At 40.8% G+C, this 23,171-nt stretch overlaps 1 protein-coding gene across 3 annotated transcripts in view; it reads left to right on the top strand.

Annotated features, from left to right (window-relative positions):
- CREBBP (CREB binding protein) overlaps window positions 1–23,171 on the top strand; it is a 154,184-nt gene that overhangs the window by 51,461 nt on the left and 79,552 nt on the right. For all 3 annotated transcript variants that reach the window (XM_003790832.3, XM_023513741.1, XM_023513742.1), the window contains exon 3: window positions 21,955–22,131. In XM_003790832.3, coding sequence (XP_003790880.1) covers window positions 21,955–22,131 — 177 coding nt within the window. The remainder of the gene's footprint in view (window positions 1–21,954; window positions 22,132–23,171) is intronic.

Below are 23,171 nucleotides of genomic sequence, written 5' to 3'. Positions count from 1 at the left end.
ATTCTAAGAGATATGTGGTGATATCTCATTGTTTTAATTTACATTTCCCAGATGATATGTGGAGCTTCTTTAAGTATACTTACTTGCTGTTTGTATATCATCTTTGGGGAGGTATCTGTTAGGATCTTTGGCCCATTTTTTAATGGTATTTTTGTTGATGTGTTTTGAGACAGTGTCTCATTCCATCACCTAGGCTGGAGTGCAATGACATTGTTGTAGCTCCAGCTCCTAGGCTTAAGTGAATCTCCTGTCTCAGCCTCCTTGGTAACTTGGGCTGCAAATGTGCATCATCACACCTTGCTAATTTTTTTTTTTTTACTTTTTAGCTATGGGGTCTTGCTCTATCACCCAGACTGGTTTAGAACTCCTGGTTTCACATGATTTATTCTCCTCCCTCAGCCTTCTGAGTATTATTGTTGAGTTTTAAGAGTTCTTTGTATATTTTAGGTGACAGATCTTTATCAGATATTTCTCTTGCAAATATTTTCTCCCAGCCTGTGGTTTATCTTCTCATTCTTGTTACTATTGTCTTTCAAAGGCCAGAAGTTTTTATTTTTAATGAAGTCCAGTTTACCAATTATTTCTTTCATAGTTGTCCTTTAGTTTTTGGGGGGTTTTTTTGTTTGTTTTTAAATTTGAGACAGAGCCTCAAGCTTTCGCCCTGGGAAGAGTGCCGTGGTGTCACAGAAACATCTAACTCCTGGGCTTAAGCAGTTCTCTGGCTTGAGCCTACCAAGTGCTAGGACTACAGGTGCCCACCACAATGCCCAGCTATTTTTTTGATTGTAGTTGTCATTGTTTGGCAGCCCCAGCCCGATTTGAACCTGCCAGCTCTAGTGTATGTGGCTAGCGCCTTAGCTGCTTGAGCTGCAGGTGCTGAGCCTGTTGTCATTTAGTTTTATAGCAAGTATTAAAACCAGGTTGACAGGCTCGGCGCCTGTGGCTCAAGCGGCTAAGGCACCAGCCACATACACCTGAGCTGGCGGGTTCGAATCCAACCCGGGCCTGCCAAACAACAATGGTGACTGCAACCAAAAAATAGCTGGCCATTGTGGTGGGCACCTGTAGTCCTAGCTACTTGGGAGGCGGAGGCAGGAGACTCGCTTGAGCCCAGGAGTTGGAGGTTGCTGTGAGCTGTGATGCTACAGCACTCTACCCAGGGCGACAGCTTGAGGCTCTGTCTCAAAAAAAAAAAAAAAAAAACAAGTTGCCAGCTCGGTGCCCATAGCACAGTGGTTATGGTGCTGGCCATATACACAGAGGATGGCAGGTTTGAACCCAGCCCAAGCCACCTAAACAACACTGACAACTGCAGCAAAAAATTGCTGGGCATTGTGGCAGTCGTCATAGTCCCAGCTGCTGGGAGGCTGAGGCAAAGCCCAAGAGTTTGAGGTTGCTGTGAGCTGTGATGTCGCAGCACTCTACCCAGGGCGACAGAGTGAGACTCTGCCTCAAAACAAAACAAAACAGATTGCTTAGTTTCATATTTCCATTTCTGTTTAATTTTTAGATTTTGGATCATAATTTGATTTGCTTATTGCTTGTATGGAGAAATATATAGTAATTGATTTTTCTTTAGCAGTGTATTTCATGAGCTTGCTGAATTCATTAATTCTATTAAGCTGTCTCAGAATTTACTGGCTCATGTTGTCTGAGAATATAGTTTATTTCTTTCTTTCTAACCTGTATGCATTTTATTCATTTCTCTGGCTTAAGGCCCTGCCAGGGACCCTCCAATACATTGTTTAATAAAAGTAATGAGTATCCCTTGTCTTGTAGAAGAAAGCATTCTGTCTCCTTAAGTATGTTAGTTACAGGCTTTAGATACCTATCCTTCATTAGAATGAGGAAATTGCTGATTTTCTTGGTCATAGATGATTACTGAATTTTGCCACATGCCTTTGTTTATTTAGATGATCATAGGGATTTTCTTTATTCTGTAGTAACAGTGAATTACATCTTTCTGAACACTGAACCAACCTTGCATTCTTAAGATAACCCCACTTGTTGGTGTTACTAGATTTGATTTATTCAGATATTGTTCAGACTTTATGTGTCTATAGCTCTGTGCTGCATGGTGACATTCTAGTCCACAGTAGACGGTGGTCCCCTAAGATTATAATACTGTATTTTTATTGTACTTTCTCTATATTTAGATATGTTTAGATATGCAAATACTTAGTGTAGTGTTATAGTTGCCTTGCCTACAGTATTCAGTACATTGACATGTTGTATAGGTGTGTAGGCAGAAGCACTAGGCTACTCCACACAGTCTGGGCTATATTACCTGGTTTGTATATGTCCACTCCATGATGTTTGCACAGTGACCAAATTTCCTGATGCCATGTTTCTCTGAGCGTGTATCCTTCTTGTTAAGCAAATAATTATTGTTTGTTATGAAGGATATGGGTGTATAATCTTCTTTTTTAGCAGTGTTCTTATTTGGTTTTGTTAGTACAAATATACTCACTTATAGAGTTACTTGGGAATTGTTCCTTCTTCCTTTCTTCTCTAAAAGAGTTTGTCTAAGACTAGTATCAGTCATTTCTTAAGTGTTTGGTCTTTTTCCCTTCCTCCTCCTCTCCCCCTTCCCTCCCTTCCTCTCGTTTCCTCTCTCTTTTCTCTCTCTCCCTACCTCCCTTTCTCTCTCTCTCTGCCCCCCTCATTCTCCCTCTCTCATCTTGCTCTATCACTTGGACTAGAATGCAGTGGGGTTATCATGGCTCACTGCATCCTCTAACTCCTGGGCTCACCTCTGGGTTTAGCCTCACCAGTAGCTAGGACTATAGGCATGTACTATCATGCTCAGCTCTTTTTTTTTTTTTTTTTTTAATTTTGCAGAAATGGGATCTCACTAAGTTGCCTAGGCTGGTCTTTTTTTTTTTTTTCTTTTGAGACAGAGTCTCACTTTGTTGTCCTTGGGCTCAAGTAATCCTCTTGCCTCAGTTTTTCATTTTGACAGGGTCGCACCCTTGCTCAGGCTGGTTTAGAACTCATGAGCTCAAGTGATCCTTTCACGTTAGCCTCTCAGAGTGCTAAGATTACAGGCGTTAGCCACCATACCTGGCCCCTAGTTTCTTTTTAATGGATATCGAATCTGTAGTAATATCCCCTGCATTTTCTTTCTTTTTTTTTTTCTTTTTGCAGTTTTTTTTGGCAGGGGCCTGTGCCCTACTCCTTGAGCCACAGGCGCCACCCATCCCCTGCATTTTCTCTCGTTTTTCCCTCATTAGTATCAGTTGGGGTTTGTCTACTCCAGCGGTCCTCAAACTTTTTAAACAGGGAGCCAGTTCACTGTCCCTCAGACCATTCGAGGGCTATCCTGCGGGCCCCAGGACGAGTCGGCTGCTAAGCAGGACAGGCAGCGGCGGTAAAAATACCCGGCAGGCCAGATAAATGTCTTAGGCAGGCCACAGTTTGAGGACGCCTGGTCTACTCTATTGATGTAAACAACCAGCTTTTGAGTCTGTCAGTTTTCTCTGTTTTTTGTACCACTTATTTCTGTCTGTCTTTTTTCTGCTTAAGTTTTTTTTGTTCTTTCTAGCTTCTTAGGGGTTAGAAACTTAGCTCACTGATTTTAGATTTTTCTAATACTAACATTTCAGCCAAAGGTGTCTAGCCTTTTGGTTTCTCTGTGCCACATTGGAAGAAGAGTTGTCTAGGGCTACACATTAAATATAGAAACTCTAATGAAAGCTAATGACTAAAAAGAAAAGATCTGTACGTAATTTTCATGATATTTGCCACCATAGACAACCAAAAAAGTTCTTACAAAATCCAAATGTAGCCTGGGGGCCACAGGTTAGACACATCTGATTAAGCAATAAATTTCCCCTTAAACTTTATTGATTTTGTTCATTATCCTATTCCTTCATCAAATCTTTATAATAAACCCATAAATAAATAATTTCCCCCTAAATAGTGCTCTTAATTGCATCTTAACAGTTTTCTTTGGGTTTTTTTTTTTTTTTGGAGATAGAGCCTCAAGCTGTTGCTCTGGGTAGAGTGCCATGGCATCGCAGCTCACAGCAACCTCCAACTCCTGCGCTCAAGCTATTCTCCTGCCTCCGCCTCCCAAGTAGCTGGGACTAAAGGTGCCCGCCACAACACCCAGCTATTTTTTGGTTGCAGCTGTCGTTGTTTGGTGGGCCCCAGGCTGGATTCGAACCCGCCAGCTCAAGTGTATGTGGCTGACGCCTTAGCCGCTTGAGCCACAGGCGCCGAGCCCTTATCAGTTTTCTTATATTTTGTTTTTATTATTTCAAAATATTTTTATGCTTCACTGTGATTTCTTCTTTGATACATGGATTATGTTGAAGTATGTTGCTTAATTCTTATTTGGGAATCTTGCAGATATTCTGTTACTGGTTTCTAATTCCTGTATGAATGTACTCTGTATAATTTTTGTCCTTTGAAATTTATTGAGACTGTTTTATAGCCCAGCAAGTGGGGTTTTTTTTTTTTATAAATGTTCTATGTGTGCTTGAAAAGAATGTGTATCTTACAGTTCCAGGATATAGTGTTTTGTAAATGTCAGTCAAGTTGGTTGGTCATCTTCAAATCCTTACTGAATTTCATTTTCTTGATCTATCTGAGGGAGGAATATTAATGCAATTACTATCGCAGATTTGTCAGGTTTCATTTTGTTTCTTTTCTGTCTGTCTTCTCTCTCTTTCTTTCTTTCTTGTCTTACTTGGTCACCCTCAGTAGACTGCCATGGTGTCATAGCTCACAGCAACCTCAAACTTTTGGACTCAAGTGATCCTCTTGCCTCAGCCTCCCAAGTTGCTGGGACTGTAGGTGCCCACTATAATGCCTGGCTGTTTTTTCAGAGACAGGGTCTCTCTCTGGCTCAGGCAGGTCTCAAATTCATGAGTTCAGGCAATCCATCTGCCACAGCCTCCCAAGTGCTGGGATTACAGGCGTGAGCCACCATGCCCAGCCTTCAATTTTTTTCTTTTAGTCAGAATGAACTGTAACTGCTTGTTTCATGTGCTTTGAAACCCTTTGAATAAATATTTCGGATTGTTAGGTCTTTCTGATAAATTGAGCCTTTATCATTATGAAATGTTCTTTGCTTTTGTTAATATTTTTTGTCTTAAATGTCTACTTTTTCTCTCATTGATCACTAATATAGGTTCTTCTGCTCTTATGATTAGTGTCCTCCAAGTTTATCTTTTTTTTTTTTTCTTTGAGACAGGTCTCACTGTGTTGCCTGGGCTAGAGTGGAGTAGTATCATAGCTCACTGCTACCTCAAATTCCTGGGCTGAAGTGATCCTCCTTCTTAAGCCTCCTAAGTAGCTAAGACTATAGGCATGCACTACCATGCCTGACTAATTTTTCTGTTTTCAGTAGAGATGGAGTCTTGCTCTTGTCAGGCTGATCTTGAACTCCTGAGCTCAAGCTGTCCTCAGCCTCCTAGAGTGCTAGGATTATAGGCCTGAGCCACTATGCTGGGCCCTTCATTTAATGTTATTAATAGTTGGGTTTGGGTCTCTCAACTTGTTTGGTTTCTACTTGTCCCTTCTGTGTTTTGTTCTTTTTTCTTCTTCTTTGCTTTTCTTTTGAAGGCTAATTCTGACATCTCTGTCATTTCTGTATCTTTTTCATTTACAGTCTTTGATTTGTTTAAATATAAAATTCCTTGTTATGGCTCACATTTTTCTGCCTCTTTGCTTGTCCAGTAGTCCCAACTACTCGAGAGGCTGAGGCAAGATAATCTCTTAAGCTCAAGAGTTTGAGGTTGCTATGAGCTGTGATGCCATTGCACTCTACCAAGGGCGACATAGTAAGAATCTGTCTCAAAGAAAAAAAAGGTTTCATTTACACACTACCGTGGATGGTAATTAGTTTTCTATCTGTCACCAAGTTAAAACATCTAAAGGTTTTTATGATGATTAGTATGTATTTTTGCTGTGTTTCAAAATTATATAATAGACTATAGCATAAAATTTCAATATGATCTTGGTATGAACAAGGATAACAATTACTGTATTCTTCCTGTATAATAGTAAGAAGATGATAAGGAAAGGATTTCCTCATTGTACAGGTCATGGTGTTGGGTTCTTTATAAACATGATATTGCTTCATCTCTCTCTTTGTTTTTTTTTGCTTGTTTGTTTGTCTGTTTGTTTGTTTGAGACAGAATCTTACCCTGTCACCCTGGGTAGAGTGCTGTGACATAGTTCACAGTAGCCTCAGACTTGTGGGCTCAAGAGATCCCCTTGCCTCAGCTACTCGCAGGACTACAGGCACTCACCACAGTGCCCAGCTAGTTTTTCTATTTTTAGTAGAGGTGGGGGGTCTCTCTATTGTTCAAGCTGGTCTTGAACTCCTGAGCTCACCTGCCTTGGCCTCCCAGAGTGCTAGGTTGACAGGTGTGAGCCACTGCACCACCACCCCTCAGCCTTGCTTCATCTTATTTTTAATAATCCAGTGACATACCATATATATGTTATACAAGGAATAAAATATTTTCAGCCACTTTTCTGCCTGTCCAGGGTATTATACCAGGTGACACATGTTAAACAGTGGCAGATTTTCACTTAAAATCTACCTATGACTGACTCCAAAGCCTATATTTTTTACTATACCATTTTGTGGGTAATATGGCAGGATTCAAACTATGGTTGGGGAATGCGTAAGATCTTATATTCCGTGCATGGATAAGGCCCCCTCCCCATAGAAAATGTACAGAACAGATAACTTGGAGAGTGAGTCTGATTTCCCCAGAAATATTTTTGTCGTATGAAAGGATTTATTGCTTAAACCTTTCTACAAACACACGGTTATATGGACTTTACCTATCTATGGTGTGATTGGACTGGGCTCTCACTGAAATATTAATTTAGAAGCAGTTTTTTGATACCCATAAAGTAGTTGGTTTTTTTGGCTAGAAGAACATTCAAGAGGCCAGCATAATTATAATTTTTCTTAAACATGAATTTAAAATTAAAGTTATCTTCTTAAATATTTTTCTTATATTTTGATAGCAAAAGTTTGATTTGTAACTTTTTTGGGTTTTATTATTTTACTTTCAAAAACATACAAAAGAACAAAGTGTATTATAACCAAAACCTGTTTTCTTTCTTTCTTTCTTTTTTTTTTTTTTTAAAAGACGGAGCCTCAAGCTGACCCCCTGGGTAGAGTGCCGTGGCATCTCAGCTCACAGCAACCTCCAACTCCTGGGCTCAAGTGAGTCTCCTGCCTCAGCCTCCCAAGTAGCTGGGACTACAGGTGCCCACCACAACGCCTGGCTATTTTTTGGTTGCAGCCATCATTGTTGTTTGGCGGGCCCGGGCTGGGGATTTGAACCCGCCACCTTAGGTGTATGTGGCTGGCGCCTTAGCCGCTTGAGCCACAGGCGCCGAGCCACCAAAACCTGTTTTCATTAGTCAGGATTAATACCTTTTCTTAATATTAAGAAAATATTTACCTGTTTTCTTCACAGTTCTTTTTTTCAGTAGACTTTTTTTTTTTTTTTAAATAATGGGTTGTGTTTTTTTTTTGCTTTGCTGCCCAAGCCAGAGTTCGATGGCTATTCACAGGCACAATCATGGTGCACTATAAGCCTGGAACTCTGGGGCTAAGGGATCCTCCTGTCTCAGCCTCCACAGTAGCTGGTCCTGCAAGTATATACCACCATGCCTGGCTAAGAAGACTATTTTTTAAAACAGTTTCAGATTTATAGAAAAATTAAAAGATAGTACAGAGAGCCCCACATCTCCCTATATTACCACCACACGTAGCTTCCTATATTGTTTACATCTCATATTACATTAGTCGGTACATTTGTCAAATTAGTGACCAGTATTATTAACATTATGATTAACTATATTTTAGTCACATTTCCTTAATTTTTCCCTAATGTCCTTCTTCTGTTTTAGGAGCCCATCTGTCTTTTTTTGTTTGGTTGATTGGTTGGTTGGTTTGGGGAGGTAGATTTGTTTGACACAGAGTCTTTCTCTGTGGCTCTGGCTAGAGTGCCATGGAATCAGCCTAGCAGACAGCACCTCCAACTCCTGGATTCAAACAGTCCTGCCACAGTTCCCACCTAATTTTTCTATTTTTAGTAGAAGTAGGTTCTCTCAGGCTGATCTTGAACTCCTAAGCTCCAGGGATCCTCTTGCCTTGGCCTTCCAGTGTGCTAGGATTATAGAAGTGAGCCACCATGCTCTTCCCTCAGGAACCCATCTGTAATTCACATCATATTTAATTGTCATGTTTCCTTGGTCTCCTCTTGGCTGTGACATTTTCTCAGACTTTATTTGGTTTTTAATGACCTTGATAGTCTTGAGAACTGCTTAGGTGTATTCTTGGATGCACCTCTATACAGATTTGTCTGATATTTTTCTCATGATAAGACTTGGGTTATAAGACTGAGCATGGGGGTTTCACACCCATAATCCTAGTGCTCTGGGAAGCCAGGGTAGAAGGATTGCTTGAGCTCAGGGGTTTGAGACCAGCCTGAGCAAGAATGAGACCTCACCTCTACTAAAAATAGGAAAAACTAGCTAGGTGTTGTGGCTGGAGATTGTAGTTCCAGCTACTTGGAAGGGTGAGGAAAGAGGATCTCTTGAGCCCAAGAGTGTGAGTGTGAGGTTGCTGTGAGCTATGATGCTGCCACTGTACTCTAGCCAGGGTGAAAGAGTAAGACTCTGTCTCAAAAAAAAAAAAAAGGATTTGGGATTTTGTAGGGAAGATGATAGTGCCATTTTCATCATGTTTATATTCCACCTGTATACTCTCAACATGATTATCACTATAGCTGATGTTGACTGTGATCACCTGGCTAAGGTCTTCAAGTCATGTTTCTTGAGTCTCTCCACTCTTCTTCCTTCCATACTGTTCTCTTTGGAAAGAGTCATTATGTGCAGCTCACACTTAAGAGCTGGGGATGATTCTCTGCTCCCCTTCCCCCTACCCCCGAGATTCCTGTGATGATACAAACAATTAGGTTATAATGTTTGTATTTGTTAGGTAGAGTCCCTGTTGTAGTTGTGTCCTACACTCAGGAGGTGTGCTATATACCCTTATATTGTGCCTGATTATCTTCTCCTTTAAGGTAGAATGTCTGTATCATTTATTTGGATATCTGGACAGGAGAGTTGTCTCTTCATTGTTTTTAAGTAAATGAAATTTAATTAAAAATTGAATTTTCTTTTACATGATCTGTATTCACCTTGCTTTTTAAAAAATTATTAAAATTCATATAGATTTGATTCGTTTATTCTAACTTCTGTCCATGTGACTGTGACTTCTTCCTTATATCTTTTTTCTATTACAGTTTTCTCTATTGTTCAATAACATTCTAAAATAAAATCCTTGCTGCTTAAATGAAGTTCAAGTAGGCTAGGCATGGTGGCTCACACCTGTAATCCCAGCACTCTGGGAGGCCAAGGAGGGTGGATCACTTGAGCTAAGGCGCTTGAGACCAGCCTGAACAAGAGCAAGACCCCATCTCTACTAAAAATAGAAGAATTTGCCAGTCATTCATGTGGTACCTGTAGTCCTAGCTCCTTGGGAGGCTGAGATAAGAGGATCTCTTGAGCCCAAGAATTTGAGGTTGTTGTGAGCTAAGATGCCACAGCATACCCAGGGTGCCAGAGTGAGACTGTCTCCCCCCCTCCCCCCCCAAAAAATAGTAGAAATGCTTGAATCTCAGAAACAAGAGATTTATCTTAGTGTAATTTCTTAATAAAGGCATGTCACAGACAAATTGGGTTTCTTCCAAGCATCTTTAATGATTGATTGGTAAAACATGCATTCTGTGTAGAAATTCTGTTTTTCTTTTGGTTGTCAGTGGTGGAGTCAGTCCCTGTCTTGAATATTCTGGTGAGGTGAGCATCTGCAGCACTCTTAAGCAACACCTGGTCAGAACTGTAAATTGAATGTTGGTGACATTTTCTAGTCAGATAGTGCAAATATGTCAGTAGATTATAATTCCAAAGCCAGTTTCTGTGTGCATCTGTGCATATTGTTACATATTTTAGAGTAAGAATGTGGCACTTTGGTTTGTGGCTTAAAAAAATATGATACATAGTCTGAAGTAACATGATTGCAGTGGCTGCTTCCTTATTTATCAAGTAGAAACTTTGTGCCCTCAATGATGAGCATTATTATTCTTTTTGTATCTTTCTGCCAAATAATGAAGAATGAACTGAAACAAACCACCTTATATACTTCCTACAAGACAAAGGGTAGATAACACTGAGAATGCCAGCTTCAAACATTGTCTTGCAATTACTCACTTTGTAAATTGTTACAGTGAGGATGCACGACTGTTCTCCATACTATCTATTCATACTAGAGAGTCCTGTCTGATGTTAGAGATTTCTGTGCTCTATTTTTAGAAAGAGCTCTTAAAACCCCTTCAACATTGCATAGTACTTTTTGATTTGGGGGCATTTTCCTATGAGTTATCTCATTTAAGTCAAAAACAGGAAGTCATAGCAGCTCTATGTGAATGGTGAGCAAGGTACCTGCACAAAGTAGGCTCAGGAAGATGAGGGTTGGGGAGTGAAGGTAGGGGATGGGCCAAGGGGATGTTATGGAGTGCATTTTTCCCCTACAAACCAGGCATATTTCGCTTTGAGATTTCATACGGAACAGGGGACACTGGCCTGCTTGGCAGTTGTACTCTTCTAAGTTGTCAAGATGTGGTTTGGCCTAGGTGCTCTGTTGCTGTCTGTGTGTTCCCTGAGCAAAGATGTGTGGAGATGGAAGTGGCCAGAGAGGGAGTTTCTAACTACTCTGACTCTTGGAGTGAGTCTGTCGGGATTTGATTGAAGAGGTCCAAGCTTTCACTCCTACTGGCAGAGACAATGCTTGCCTTTTATGAGTAAGCATAGGCTGCTCTGCTCACTGTATTACTCTTGATCTTGCCAGTCTCAGTGTCATTTTAATTAATATTCTAAGCTCTGTCAATTAAACCCAGCTAGATGGCTGCTCATCTTACCTTACTGTTGTGGATGCTTAGATATTTGCGTAGAGATAGACTTCGAAACTGCCAGAGCAATGGTATCCAGCCCCTCCAGAAGTGTCTTGTCCTATTTTTGTTTAGCATGAGGATGCAGAGCAGCACACTAATTGAGCATTACTGTTAGCCTACTTTCCCAAGTCTGTCTCAGATGTGATCTCTTGAGCCCTTTGTAGGCTTCCTGGGCCAAGAACCTTCTTCCTCTTCAGACTCCATTTAGCTGTTAGTGTTGGGGCCACCTGTTGACAGCACACATCTAATTTCCTTTGGTGCATATGTCTTAACCTTGAGCTTAGGAAAACATGGCCCTGTAAGCTTTACCACCCCTTCCTATCTTCTCTGCAGAGAGTGGTGTTAGATGTCTTGATAGGTGTGGCTGAGCCTCATTCATACTTTTTTCCAGTTATGGATATGAAATATGAGAGCTATGGGTGACAAATTTATAGCTGTGTTATGACCAGGATGAATTTGATTTAAATTACCACTCAAGAGTAATCTCTGCCAGTCATAATCAGTTTGGTTTACCTACTTTCATATTCAGTGTCTGATGACAACTTAAATCAATATTTTAAGTAGAGCTGTGCAGCCAACAGGGTCCTCTTTGTTACTATGGGTGGTCAGAATGTTTGAGTAGAGAATGACTTTTACAAACAACTTCTTATGATAAAATGATGCTTTGTATAGAGAATTTGAATAATATAGAAAGCATTAAAAAGAAAATCACCTATAAATTCTCCAGGGTAATCTCTTTTTTTTTTTTGAGACAAGAGTCTCAATGGGTACCCCTCAGTAGAGTGCCATGGTGTCATAGCTCAGCGCAACCTCAAACTCTTAGGCTTAAGTGATCCTCTTGCCTCAGTCTCCTAAGTAGCTGGGACTTACAAGCTTCTGCCACGCCACCTGGCTATTTTTAGAGACAGGGTCTTACTCTTGCTCAGGCTAGTCTCAAACTCCTGAGCTCAGGCTATTCAACCACCTTGGCCTTCCAAAGCAGAGTAATCACTATTAAATATTGTGGTATTCTCTCCTCTTTATGTGTTTTGTGGGGATTATACATGTGTCCTTTTTCCTTTTTGGTAACTTACAAAGAGCATTTTCTGTCAATAATCAGAGTGACTTTAACCCCCTTAAGTCCTCACATTGATTTTGCAGCCCAATACCTTCCGTTCAAGGTGCAGTCTACAGAGGACTACAGCATGGTGAGGAGCTTCAGGCCACCTCAATGTCTTTTCCCTAATCTGTCTTCCCACTGATGTCACCAGTAGGGAGGACTCTAAGAACATTTTACTGGGCCAATTATATTTTTGTTAGGACTTTTTACAACTCACTTGCAGAAGTTGTAAGAGGTACACCCATATATATTTTAAAACAACAGTATGTCTGTAGGTGTGCTAATTTATGTTTTTAGATTTACAATGTTTGATAAACTGGGCAGAACTTCTCTTTGTCCACCACAGTCTCCTCTTGCCTCTGAGGTCCAAGGGGTTTGCCATGAGGGGGTGACACAGAACCCTGAGGTTTCCTCATACCTATTTCCCAGGGTTCATCCCGAGAGCTATTCTTTTCTTTTCTTTTTTTTTTTTTTTTTTGAAACAGATTCTCATTATGTCACCCTGGGTAGAGTGCTGTGGCGTCACAGCTCATAGCAACCTCAAACTCTTGGGCTTAAGCAATTCTTTTTCCTAAGCCTCCCAAGTAGCTGGGATTATAGGCACGCACCACAACGCCCAGCTATTTTTGTTGTTGTAGTTGTCATTAGCAGGCCCCGGCTGGGTTCAAACACACCAGGTCTGGTGTATGTGGCTGGTGCCCTAACCACTGCGCTCTGGGCTCTGATCCCTGAGAAGCTAGTCTTCCTTCTCCCAATGGAGCTGTTGGCATGTTTTGAGGACTTTTCGGTTTTCCTGTCCCAGAATGGAGGAAGAACAGATTCTCTGATGTGTTAGCTTGCTTTCTTCTTTAAATTTTACTAGAAATAGTTGTGGCTTTTTAAAACCTTCTTTGCAAGTTTTGTCCCATCTTTTTATTTCTCCTTTGTCTGAATTCTTACATTACTTTGTTCCTTTACCACCCCTTCTGTGTGTTCTTGTCCTTTGTTATCAGTGAGTAGTGGCTTTCCTGCTTGACATGAGAGCTTTCTGTGCAGAGGGCCGCCTGGGGTAAATGCTTATTAGTTTATCTAGTGACTTATTAAAAACTGTATTTCATTGCACCATAGCTGTGCTGCAGTGTAAATTAAATTTGTCTTTATAAAGATTCACTCTTTATAGAATAAAATTCTTAAAAGACATGTCATCCAAGTGAAACATGATGGTAGTTGCTAAAAAGCAAGTATTCAGTCTTGGAGGCTTCATACTTCTGAGCTGGTGACATGTGAGAGTTGAGTTGAGTAGGAGATGGACCTCTCACCTGCCTGGGTGCTTTAGCCAGTTCTCCTGCCCAACTGTACTCTGGATAGCCAAGTGCTGTCTGTGGCAGCATAGTCAGTGGTGTATTTCTCCCTTACTCTCTTTGCCAAGTTGAGGTACTGGAAGGATTCCAGGAGCAAGCGGGTGATAGCAGACAACTGAATACAGCCATGTCTTTCCATGAAAACTGCTTTTCTTGGCTTTCTTCCAAGAATGGTAGGTTGCCAAGGGAAAATGCTTTGGCTTTACAAATGATCTGGCCATAGACTGGGTTAGTTCTGGTTCTTTATGTCATTGAAAAGAATAAATATTTCTGGTTTTTAAAATATTTATCAAACTTTTGTTCCCAATATACTGAATTGTGTTGTTTTTACATACCTTATATGAATTTGTGGTTTCCAGGGTATACCAGTGTGTGAAGAAAGATGCTAAAAACCTCAGGTTAAGGGTGGCGCCTGTGGCTCAAAGGAGTAGGGCTCCGGCCCCATATACCAGAGGTGGCCGGTTCAAACCCAGCCCTGGCCAAAAACTGCAAAAAAAAAAAAAAAGAAAAACTTCAGGTTAAAAATTTCATAGGCTGGAGCCACATAAAATGCAGTGTGTGTTGGGGCTTGTGGCTGGCATGTAAACAGGAGGTATATTGGTTTCTTTTTTCATGGGAGTGTTTGTTCTTACTCAATTCTTCTATGTTTTTAGTTAAATTTCAACTCATGAATGTTAGGCAAGGTTATTTTGATCATATATCATTTTTGTTTATAATATATTTTAAGTTTGAAATGAATATTCTGAGTTTATTGTTTTTAAAACTAATTTAATCTGGAATGAAAACTGGAAACATTGTGATTTTCTAGGGCAATTGGAAAAGCATGGTCCCTTCTCAGTATTTCTTCAGGTAACAAACACACAAGATTGTTTTTTGTCATAAGTGTTTTTCATCTTTCTCTGAATTTATCTCATAATCAAATGCCAGTGATTCTGGCTGGCTTCCCTGAAGAGTATCCCTTTATTTCATTATTGCCCTAAGTGTAGTTAAGAAAGAATTACAGGTAGTTGTAGGATGATTTCTCCCAAAGCTGTCTCTCAATCTTCTTTGTCATTGTCATCATATACTAACCAGTACTTGCAGTGTTTGTTATGTGTCAGTGACTCTAGTTAGTGTTTCACATATGTGAATTTGTTTAATCTTTACACACCCCCCAGAGGAGTTAGCTACATTTTTTCCTTTTCTTTTCTTTTCTTTTAAATTTTTTTGGCCGGGGTGGTGGGGGGCTGGGTTTGAAACCACCACCTCCGGTATATGGGGCTGGTGCCCTACCCCTTTGAGCCACAGGCGCCACCCAGCTAATTGAGTCCCACCCTGGATAGAGTACTGTGGTGTCATCATAGCTTACAGCAACCTCAAATTCTTGGGCTCTCAATCCTCTTGCCTCGGCCTCTCCAGTAGCTGGGACTACAGGCACCCACCAGCATGCCTGGCTAGTTTTTCTATTTTTAGTAGAGATGGGAATCTTTCTCTTGCTCTGGTTGATCTCTGACTTCCAAGCTCAAGCAGTCCACTGGCCTTAGCTTCCCACAGTGCTAGGATTACAGGCATGAGCCACTGCGCTCAGCCCTGTTAGCTTCATTTTGCAGGTGATAAAACTGACACACAGAGAGATATAAGTAAATTGGTCACACAGCTAGGGCGTGGCAGAGCCACTGTTCAGATCAAGTAAATATCTCCTCAAAATCCTCATGATTGCCTCTGTGAATGAAATCTTCTTTGTGGCTGTGTTCCAAGAAAACGTTTTTTTTCCTTTCCTCAAAAACAGAGAGGCTGTTATATGCCACTCAGGGGTCTTTGTGGTGAGAGCCTGTGTCTCTATCCAAGGCTGCTTGTATGAGTCAATGTGCTTGGAGGGGACATAGTTCTCCTTAAGGAGGTGATGGGCCTTATGGCACAGGGCAAGGTCTCTAGACTAGGAATGTGGAGAGCCTTGTGGTGAGTTGTCAGCTTGATTAGTGTGTCCCTGAGCTTGGGGATTCTTTCCTCATCTATGAAGTGATAGGTTTTTACTAGATACTCTTTTTTTTTTTTTTTTGTAGAGACAGTCTCACTTTATCGCCCTTGGTAGAGTGCTGTGGTGTCACACAGCTCACAGCAACTTCCAACTCTTGGGCTTAGGAGATTTTCTTTCCTCAGCCTCCTGAGTAGCTGGGACTACAGGCGCCCGCCACACTGCCCAGCTATTTTTTTGTTGCAGTTTAGCCAGGGCTGGATTTGAACCTGCCACCCTCGGTGTATGGGGCCGGTGCCCTACCCATTGAGCCATAGGCACCACCTACTAAATACTCTTACTCATTTATTATCCCACTAAGCTTATTGCTGGAGGTTGTATTTTGTTTTCTTTGTGTGTGTTTGTGACCAACATTAGTGACCTCCACACACACCTGACCACAAAGTCCACTTCCTCTGAGTGCCGTGTGGTGTGGTTTTCTGTGTATCAAGGTGTGAGGAGAACTGATGAAAGAGTCAGCTTTTGAAAAACAACATGTTTAGTGGTCTTATCAAAACCACATCAAACTCAGTACTTGTTGCCACTGAGAGTGTTTGTCAGCCTGGGCAACTCCAACTCCTGCGTAGCAGGATTTGATCAATGGACTAGACACAGCCACTAGAATTTGCTGCAGATACTGTATTTGTTTGGTAATAATAGTGGGCATAGGCATTGTGCACAGGTGTTTCTCGCTATTAGTTTACTACTTTTTTTTTTTTGCAGTTTTTGGCCAGGGCTGGGTTTGAACCTGCCACCTCTGGCATATGAGGCTAGCACCCTACTCCTTTGAGCCACAGGCTCTGCCCCCCCACTTTTTTTTTTAAAACAAGACTGGTTCTTGCCTGATAAGGTGAGTTAGGTAAGTAGTAGACATACTCTCTTAGTATATGGAGAGAATTTGTCCTTTGAAAGTCTGGAGCTTGTTTTCTTATTAATATTTTGATAGCTGTTATATCATTACAAGTAGAAAATGGTATTATTTGTCTCCTACACTGAGGTAAATAGGAGGCTGTTTGACCTCTAAGGTTGATAGATCAGTAATTAATTCAGTGCACAAATGGGAAGCTCTGGGTTAGGGCATGGATGGGGCCTTGCACCAGAGCCCAGGAGGTGTACAGCACAGAAGACCTGTCTTATAGCCAGACAGGGCGTCTACATATGCTTTGATCAAACACACAACTGTCGTCATCCTTTAAGAAACAACTCTGAGGGCCTATTCTTGGTATGCTAAGCTTTTCAGCATGGGCAAGTGAATTGCCCATCTCTTCCAAATGGCAGTTGAGGTCCTTAATTGAAAGTTTGGAAGGTAGAAGTAGAAGGGGAGTGTTTTTTCTGCCTCTCCTGGCACCTCTGTGCCATTGTACCCTGGCTTTCATGACTCCCCAAGGTTTTTTGTTTTTGTGTTTTTTTTTGTTTTCCCACCTGGTTACAAACCTGGGACTTTTTGTGTGTGAGGCAAATGTGATAACCATGGGTTTTGATCACCTCCTTCCTCAGGGTTGATGTAGGGAGCTATTCTTCCTGAGGGCTCCTTTGGGTAGCAGTCTCTTGTAGTATTCGTTTATTTGTTTTTTTCCCCTAGTACTAAGTACCCTGTATGTGTTGGGGGATACAGATGAGACGAGTGTTTCAGGAAAGCAAAAGGTTTTATCCTAGTTTTGTGACCAAGACAAATTCAGGATGGATCAGCATACATGTTATGACAGACATTGCCATGGAGTCACGTAGTACTTTGTGCTCTACATAGTGTGTCTGTAGTCCATGTCTGTCAAAGGAAGAGAAGCATAGTCTACTCTTTCCCTCTTTGGTATTGATGACTGTCATACACCTGCTTTCCACACATGTCTGGACTTAGCAGGTTTTGACTGATGAGCTGGGCACACCCACCAGAATTTACTGCAGATACTATCTTTTGTTTTGGTAGTAAAGGCAAGTGTAGGCTTGTTCACAGGTTTTGAGCTGAACTCTGAAAAGAGATCCCTCACCAGAGCTTATACTTTTAGTCATGCTGAGGCTGAGGAGTTTTTAGCCTCATTCTTTGGGGGGGGGGGTGTTTGGAGTTAGGGAGACTTCAGGATACAGCACTAGTGTTTTTTTCATCCTGTCTAATTTATTCTTTCTTTATATACAGGGACTGTAGTTAACATTTTTCTTATCTCAGTCAAGTGATAGGCACAGACAGTGGAGTAAGTAGGTTCTCAAATGATTGTTTAATACACTTGGTCATGATGCTTTTTCATGGGAAAAGTTTGTTGAGCTACAGGCATTATTTAATTTAGATCTCATTATTAGAGATCTCATTATTACTCTTTTTCAGGTACTTACTATAGTTAACTTTTACTGTTTTCTGAGATTAAACTTGAATTAAATTCTTAAAGGAGTTGTTTTCAGAAGAATAGAGTAAAAGGAAGCTTTAAGATTAGTGAATGAGGCAAAAAATAAGTATTTCATAAGTTTTAATTTGTTCATATGTTATATAATTTCACCATTAGCTGAACAGTTGTCTGTTCCTGCTCTGTTAAGCTTTTTGAATTCTATTATGTGGAGGTTCTCCAGCAACCTTAAACCAAATCCTGACAAACTTTGGTTGAAGATAAAGCCAAGTTTACTAAATTACTATGAAGTAATAGTTGTGAAATTTTTAAAAATTTATATCTTTATATTAATTGACATCTTCATTTTAGTATTTTATTTTGAGCATTGGTGCTGAAAAGTATGTGTGTTGGTGTAGTATACCATGACATTCACTTTGGTCAATAGTGAATGGAGAACAGATCCAGCATAGGGATTCAGAAATCAAGACTCTAGAAGCAAGTGGCTTTTACCTAAAACTGCAGCCTAAGACTGGGGCATGGCCCTTGAGTTTACCAGCTTTTGCCAGGAGAAAAAGCAAAAGGAGGCAGGAGCAACCTTGCCTGAGACCTGTGAGAGGCCATCTGGGTGCTCTGACCTTGTTCTTTGTTGGTTCTATTGAGAAGAAGCTGGGGCTGGCCTTCGTGCCAGAAGCCCATTCCCTGATAGTTTTGGTCTTGTTTGTTTTTATCATAAGTTAGGGATGAGATTTTTTTCTTTTTTTTTTTTTTCCCTTTTTATTTCTGGAGACAGAGTCTCACTTCGTTGCCCTCGGCAGAGTGGTGTGGCATCATAGCTCACAGCAACTTTAAAGTCTTGGGCTCAAGTGATCCCCTTGCTTATGCCTCCCAAGTAGTTGGGACTACAGGCATCTGCCACAGCGCCCAGTAATTTTTTTAAGAGATGGTGTCTTGCTCTGTGTCTGGCTGGTCTCAAGCTCATGAGCTCAGGCGATCCACCCACCTCAGCCTCCCAGAGTGCTGGGATTATGGGCGTGAGCTAGATGTTCCTTGATGTGCCATGTAAGATCTTAAACTTTCTCTTGGGTCTCACCTTATGAGAATCAAAACCTTGTTGAAGCTGGGTTTTTTATGCTATTTTACTGCATGTCCAAGAAGAAAAGTTGCAAACAGATTTCCTGAGAACTTTGCCCTTTGAAATTGACCAGTTAGAGGGTACCTAGAGTCTTAACCATACAAGTATCACCCAATTGACCAAACACACCCACCCTGTTTTCACCCTGGCAAGATGATCTTAGGACATTTCTCGAAAATATTTGAGAAGTTTTAAAAATAATTTTTTTCAAAGAGATAAGGTCTCTGTCACCAAGGCTGGAGTGGATTGATGCTAATCATAGCTCATTGCGTCCTCAAACTCCTAGGCTCAAGTGATTCTCCTGCCTCAGCCTCCCAAATAGCTGGGACCACAGGTGCATGCCATCACACCTGGCTAATTTTTTATTTTTTGTTAAGATGGGATCTCACTATGTTGACCAGGGTGATCTTGAACTTCTGGCTTCAAGTGATCCTCCTGCCTTAGCCTCACAAAATGCTGGTATTATAGATATCCAGCCAGAAATTTTTTAAAACCGGTCAAATGAACTTTGAGACCCATAGGACTTAGAGTAGGCAGAGAGATCAAAGTCCATAGAAGGAATGTAAGTTATCCAACGTGGACATGCTAATGAGGCTGGTGGAAAGAACAGAGCTATGATTTCTTAAATAAAAATGCTCACCTCTTGTATCAAATTCTGGGCCTCTAAGAATAGTGTTTCTGCAGTTTGATTATGTGTACTAAAACAAATTCTGAGAGTGGTAATTGCTACATGAAATTAATTCAGTACTTTCTGAAAATATAAATTCCTGTATCAGTTCTTCTAAGTTTCAGATAACAAGTGAAGGTCATTAGACTCCAATTGAGAGTCAGAAGTCCCCTTTATATTTTCTGAGCTACCATCTCACCTTGATTAAGTCATTTGAACTCAAAGTTGAGCCCGGCTTGTCGGCTTGGTCGAGAAATTTGTGTCTCAGTTAACTTGAGTAGAGCATACAGGGGAGGGCAAAAGTGGTAACTAGAATGTCATCATTTTCACAAAAGTGAGACACATGTGCTTTGAGGGCTGTATGTGGAAAGAAACTCCCCGTGTATGAAAAGCACACAGCAAGATCTTTTTGGTTTACACTACTTTGGTTTTGTTTGTGTTTTTATATGGTCAGAAAAGGGTCATTTGTGTTGAGCATTGATTTATTTGCAGCCTGGACTTGTAGCACTGAAAGAAATAATGTGATCTGTCTTCACTCATCTTAGAGTAGGCGAGGTGATCAAAGTCCCTGGAAAGAATGTAAGTTATCCAAAGTAGACACACTAGTGAAGCTAGTGGAGAGAACAGAGCTGTGATTTCTTGAATGAAAACACTCACCTCTGAGAGGTGTTCCCTTCTTTGGACAGTTTTTCCAAGTCTAACATCAGACACAGACTAGGACATAAGACATGTAGGGCATAGATTAGACAGCGGATGGAATGTTACAACTTTGTGAAAAATCAAAAGCAGGCAACTCAAACATATAGTTTCTAAATGATTAGTCTTTGTCCATAGAGGAAAAGATAAGCATTGGGATACCTATCGCTTTGGAGATTCCCAGATTTCCCTGTGAAAGTGGGATCTGAGAGGTCATGAGGGAACCTAGCCCGGGTCTGTTGGTCAGAGGAATTTTGGTGGGTAGCAGATCCTGGTGGAAGCATGCTGAGGGTTCTTGCTTCCCATATGTGCCTTTATCTACATCAGGGGTCCTCAAACTTTTTAAACAGGGGGCCAGTTTACTGTCCCTCAGACTTTTGGAGGGCCGGACCTCAGGCCCCGGGACTAGTCAGCTGCTAAGCAGGACAGGCAGCAGCAGCAAAAACACCCAGCGGGCTGCAGTTTGAGGACACCACTGCAGTTTGAGGATGCCTGATCTACATCATGTTTTATTTTACTTTCATTTAAAAATTAAATTTATCATGGGAAATTTTACATGTGTACAATGTTAGAGAAGATAATGACCCCCATATGTTTATCGCCTATCTGTTTTCACGTATGCCCCTCTCTTGCCACCTCCTCCTGCCTTGGTGGATTGCAGTTGACTCATAAGTAACACAGTAGTTAGGGGTGCTGATCCTGTGTAGTTAAAAATCTGTTTAACTTTTTTTTTTGGGGGGGTGCAGTTTTTGGCCGGGGCTGGGTTTGAACCTGCCCACCTCCAGCATATGGGGTCAACGCCCTACCCCTTTGAGCCACAGACACCGCCCATGTATTTAACTTTTTAGCTTCCCAAAACTTAATATGAATAGTCTTTTGACCAGATGCCTTATCAGTAACATAAATAGTTAATTAACACAACTTTTGTATATGTATCATATACTTTATTCTTAATAATAAGCTAGAGAAAAGAACATGTTAAGAAAATCCTAAAGAAGAGAAAATATATTTACTATTCATGGAGTGCAAGTGGATAATTGTAAAGGTCATCCTCATTGTGTTCACATTGAGTAGGCTGAGGAGAAAGAGGAGGGGTTGATTTTGTTGCTTCAGGGTGTCAGAGGTGGAGCAGATGAAAAGAGGGAGGACAGCGGAGATTGTAGTGGACCTGTACAGTTCACACCTGTGTTCAAGGATCAGCTGTACTTTTAAACAAATCCCAGGTGTTAGTTACATCATTTCATTGCCAATATATTATGCATTTTGAACTAATGGAAACTTAAGTTCAGGTATGATGGAAAATCTAAAAGAAACTTACTACTTATGGGCTAATAAAGGATTAAACTGAAGGACCTCCCCCTTGGTAAGCAGCTCTAGCAGGTTTTGTTTTCCAAGTGGTTTTTTTTAACTTGTTGGTGCTACTGTTAGGGTAGTGGGTATGCCTGTATGAGGCACTCGTATAGCCAGGTGAGGGTAAACAATGCTGCCTCTTCTGGGATGGTATTTAGGATGAGGAGAGAGGTATAGCTGTTTGGAGTGGTATGTAGCTTTTTGAGCAACTTATGTTAATAATCCTAATTGAATCCTGATAATTTATAATTGAAATGAAGGTTTCACAGGAAATAACTTTTTTGCTTCAGTGGTCAAAGTGAACATTTCTTAACCCCTTCCTCTGTATGTGATTGCATCACAACAGCTGATACTGCCTATTCTTGTTCCAGATGGGAATTCCTGGTAACACAAGTCCGTTTGGACAGCCCTTTAGTCAAGCTGGAGGGCAGCAAATGGGAGCCACTGGAGTGAACCCCCAGTTATCCAGCAAGCAGAGCATGGTCAACAGTTTGCCTACCTTTCCTACAGACATCAAGAATACTTCAGTCACCAACGTGCCAAATATGGTGAGTTGCCCTTGGCTCTTGGTGCTGTGGGTCTCCATTGGGTGCCTATGGATTTTATCATGCTCATGGTAAAATTCAGAAACTAAAAATGGGTCAGTGGGTTCTAGGAAGATAACATATTTTTTAGATACAGCTCTCTAAATTAGTATTACATTTTTTGTGATTAGCTAGCAATGAGAGGGATAGGTAAGGATGATTCAGCCTCTTCTCCCAGCCTCCCTTTGTTGTTGGAGAGAATATCACATATGGGAATCACTTACCTTCTTCTCTAGGATCACTAGAAGCAGAAAGACTGGCCTTTCTTACATTTCCTGTGTTAGTGGGTTGACAGTGTTAATAGAAGCCTATTGACTTATGCTTATCTTCTGAAGACTATATTGTGTTGAATAGATGCATGTTAACATCTGACTTGACAGATGGTTTCACATCTTCTTTCTTGAGAAACCTCTCTAAGATTTCCCATCTATAAAATAGAACCTGTCCGTGTAACTTCTCAGTCTAATAATCCAAAATGTTAATGGGAAAATATCCTATTTTGCATCACAAAATAAAATCTCTCTTAATTCAGGACTCATAGGGACCTCACTTTACACACATTGGTTGCATCATGGCTGAGGGCCTTCACTGGTCAGTAATGACCATGAACAACCACCTCTCTTACCTGTGCTTGATGCTGGAAACCTGACCTCCCAAGTTTGCCTTTCACATCTTTCTGCAGACCCAGAAGAAGGATGGGGAGGATATCCAGAAAAAGTTGGGTTTTGGTTTTTGGAAACTTTATTTTGAAATATTTGTTGTAAAGATAATATATGGAATTCCTTTATCTCATTTCTGTCACCTACTTCCCCAGTAACATCTTATATAAACATGGTCTCTTTATCAATACTAAGAAATTAACATTACTGACAATGCTTAGGAGTTTTGATCTGTTGGGAAGCAGAGAGAATTGGGTCTCTTTGTGTTTGATAAAGTCAGAAAAATGGGAATGGTGAGGTATCCTAGTCAGGTGCTACTCTCTGTTTGCTATATTCTTTTAAGGG

The sequence above is a fragment of the Otolemur garnettii genome, unplaced genomic scaffold (genome assembly GCF_000181295.1).
Source record: "Otolemur garnettii isolate 467f Iridium unplaced genomic scaffold, OtoGar3 scaffold00044, whole genome shotgun sequence".
Lineage (NCBI taxonomy): Eukaryota > Metazoa > Chordata > Mammalia > Primates > Galagidae > Otolemur > Otolemur garnettii.
The sequence above is the reverse complement of the archived record's forward strand: the minus strand, read 5'-3'. Positions and strand labels throughout refer to the sequence as shown.